This window comes from Rhagoletis zephyria, unplaced genomic scaffold (assembly GCF_001687245.7).
Source record: "Rhagoletis zephyria isolate East Lansing unplaced genomic scaffold, Rhagoletis_zephyria_1.1 Rzeph_scaffold_21389, whole genome shotgun sequence".
Taxonomy (NCBI): domain Eukaryota; kingdom Metazoa; phylum Arthropoda; class Insecta; order Diptera; family Tephritidae; genus Rhagoletis; species Rhagoletis zephyria.
Window position 1 is genome coordinate 1 of NW_016178447.1, and position 3503 is coordinate 3503.

General features: G+C 37.3%; 1 protein-coding gene across 1 annotated transcript; it reads left to right on the forward strand.

Moving 5' to 3' along the window:
- Positions 1 to 542: 542 nt before the first annotated feature.
- LOC108381094 (protein croquemort-like) lies at positions 543 to 2431 on the forward strand. Its single transcript, XM_017637503.1, has 5 exons — positions 543 to 671; positions 732 to 1034; positions 1098 to 1906; positions 1964 to 2054; positions 2138 to 2431. The coding sequence occupies exons 1-5, from the start codon at positions 543 to 545 to the stop codon at positions 2273 to 2275; spliced, it is 1470 nt and encodes a 489-aa protein (XP_017492992.1). The 3' UTR covers positions 2276 to 2431.
- The last annotated feature ends 1072 nt before the right edge of the window (positions 2432 to 3503 follow it).

A 3503-nucleotide genomic window follows, 5' to 3' on the forward strand; every position in this document is an offset into this window, starting at 1 on the left:
TATTAACTTTTTCCAGTGCGTCGTTGTTTATATTTAGAGTTAGCAACGCACCGTTCTCAAAATTTCGCCTTGATATAACCACAAACTTATTTTTTTTTTATTTCTGTTTGGAAGGGTTTTCGCTAAAAAAAATTTAAACTTTTCGTTGTTGCTGCCAAAAAAATTAAGAAATCTGAGACGTTACGTTTTACAATTTCATACAGTTCTCTTTACAATGCATTTCACTAAACTACTAAACGGCTGCATCGACTTGGTTCATATTTGGCAACACCTTGAAAATAAATATTCTGATAAAAATTTGTTGTTTACGAAAACCCACATAACATACAATCTTTATGACGAACACTTCACTCAAATCACTAAGCGCGTAGTGCGAGTATGTATACTTAAACGCAATAAATTCGAAGAAACGATAAGGTGGATTATCTACCTTTGATCACACTACATAAAATTAATCGCCATGAATTGCTTAAAATAAAATTGCTGTTCTATTGAATTTCGTAGTTAAGACTCACTTCACTTGCAGCGGCAAATGTGTTAAAATGTGTTGCAGTTGTTGTGGTGTAATTCAGCAGAAGGTGTGGCTTTCACTTGTAGCCATAGCATTTCTTGCCCTAGGGCTGGTTTTTGTAATTTGGTGGCCAAATTACATTACTGATATGATTTACAATGTAAGTGTGAAAATAAACTTTTAGCTCAGTATTAATACTTTTTTTTTACAAATTTTATAGGAGCTACCGCTCTCGCAATGTTCGCGCACCTACGATAAGTGGAGTACAATACCTATACCGATCTACATGTACATGTATCTCTTTAATTGGACAAATCCAGAGCAAGTGCGCACAAGTGGTGTGAAGCCGAACTTCGAGCAAGTGGGACCGTTCGTTTTTAGAGAAGAAAAAATCAAAGAGGATGTAACTTGGTACACAAATAAGACCGTTTCCTTCTTTGGCCAACGGACGTGGTACTTTGAAAGCGAGATGTCGGGTGCTTCACTAGACGCCCTAATCACTTGCCCGCATCTGCCCTCCTTGGTAGCGTTGAAATGCGTATATTAATTATTATTTGGTTTCATAACAATTTTTGCATACTTACAGGCCGCTTCATATGTCGTTCGCGATGAGCCAAGAATCATCAAAATTGCGTTCAATATTGCGCTCAACAACAACGGTGGCGCACTGTACCAGACTCATAGTGCAGGTGAATGGCTCTTTGATGGTTTCTACGATGAGTTTCTGGATTACGCAATTAAACTGAATAACTCTATGACGGGCGCTGTTGAATCGAATGAGTTTGCTTGGTTTCTCAATCGCAACGGTTCTAAGGAGTTTGAAGGTCTATTTACTATACACACCGGTCAAGGTGATTTGCGACAAATGGGCGAGATTAAATTCTGGAAGGGATCGAATCATACTGGCTACTATGAGGGTGAATGTGGGCGTGTAAATGGCAGTACAGCTGACCTTTTCGTGCCTAATCGTGGTGCCGAAGAGTATATCACAATCTATATAACCGACACTTGTCGCATCATGAATTTGGTACCCAGTAGCGAGGTTGTGATCGAGGGTATTAAAGCCATTAAGTACGAGACGAAACCGGATACGTTTGATAATGGGCAACTTAATCCAGACATGAAGTGTTATTGTCCAGCCGAAATGCAACCAGACAATTGTCCGGCAACAGGCGCGACTTATTTGGGTCCATGTGCGGATGGTGTTCCCATGTATTTGTCGCATCCACATTTCATGTATGCTGACGAGAGTTACGCTAGCACAATTACGGGCCTTAGTCCTGATTACGAAAAGCACAACTTCTTCATTGTAATGGAGCCAAAGCTGGGCGTACCGCTAGAGGTGAACGCAAATGTTATGGTCAGCCTGCACATACGAAATGACAGTGATATTACGTGAGTACGCAATTTAGAGAGTTCTGAAATTTATACTAAATATATATGTGCTTGCAGGATATTGCGCGATATAACCGATTTTTATGCGCCACTCTTCGTTACCTCCAGCAAGGCTGTGATCGATAAAAAACTTGCAAGGGAAGTAAAGGTATGTATATCTAGTCTTTTTTTTCTTCATAAGTAATTAGAAATACATTTTATTAACTAAATACAATTTTTCGCCGTTTTCAGCTTGCATTGAGTTTGCCCGATATTGGATTCTACATGGGAATCACCTTTATTTCTATAGGCAGTATACTTGCAATCATCGGTATATATTTAACGGTCACCCGTCGCTGGTATGGAGAACGGAAGTTATCTAAGGACTAGAAGTCAAGTACAAGTATTTTTATGATAAAATCTGATAATTATGATATTGTTAAATGTAATATATGTATGTATGTATGTTGTAAGCTGCAGATACTTCCTACCCATACTTTCGTTTTTTCCTGAAATTGTATGTACTGTTAAAGGATGACGACCGCATGGATTTTTACACTACGCCGTGAAAAAAAATTTAATTACGTCAACTAAAAACATTTCTCTAAACCAGGATTTGGGAACTACATACATATGTGGAATCGATGTAAATGTATACGTCTCTTTGAACTTGCTGTCATAGGAGTTCCAGCAGGATTATCAAAAGTATACAAAGAATTTTGTGCACTCGGACAGCTTCAAGATAGTTTAAAGAAGAATTATAATAAGCGGAAAACAATTTGCTAAAACGCCGCTGGTTTGCTCAAGTTGTTGTTTTTTTTTTTTTGGAAATGCGACTTGTTATTAGTATATGTATGTATATTAGGGTGGTCCTTTAATATATGAAGCAAATTTTTACATCTCATTTCCTAAGGTTCAAACCCTACGTCGAAATTATCGCATGTAAATTTTGGTCCCGATTGGAGACGGTTAAGGCTTGTCGCACAGAGGTTATTTATTTATTTAAGAAAGCTTATATAATATTAACAATCATTATATAACTTATGAAAATGCAGCGCTACCACGCACAGTTCCGAATACGCTATGAAAACGTCTTAACCGACTGCAATCGGGACCCTAGATTTATATGCGATATCTTCGATTCTAGTAGTATCGATCTTTTTTGGCTTTTAAATGAAAAAATTATTTTTAATTTTTGAGTCCATAGAGGCATGTGGCATTTGACACCTACGTATGAGACACGGCTTAACTTTCTCCAATGGGGACCAAATTTTGTATGTTATATCTGTGACCGTGGTATTACAGATTGAGGGTGTCTTAAAAATCCGCCCATTTAATTTGTAGGACTACCCTAGTACAAATTTCTACTGGTGCTTGAAAACCGATGCACAACCACTAAAATATCTACTAACGAAAACATAAAAAAGAGCGATTAATTTTTTTTTGATCAAACATTTATTACAAACATAGTATGCTTAGCATTAGGGATGTTAATTTTTTCCAGCTTTTTACGAACCCGGAATTTTCAAGATGTAGTTATCACAATCCCGGTATCAGTTCCGGGATTTAGATATTCATTACTTTTCAACAACTGAAATCGAAAAAATTTAGGAGATAC

Bases quoted from the DNA above. Each gene is read 5' to 3' on its own strand.
- LOC108381094 (XM_017637503.1), top strand. From the start codon at position 543: ATGTGTTGCAGTTGTTGTGGTGTAATTCAGCAGAAGGTGTGGCTTTCA. The intron at 1,035-1,097 runs GTAGCGTTGAAA...GCATACTTACAG, and splicing joins GCCCGCATCTGCCCTCCTTG to GCCGCTTCATATGTCGTTCG. The intron at 1,907-1,963 runs GTGAGTACGCAA...ATGTGCTTGCAG, and splicing joins CGAAATGACAGTGATATTAC to GATATTGCGCGATATAACCG.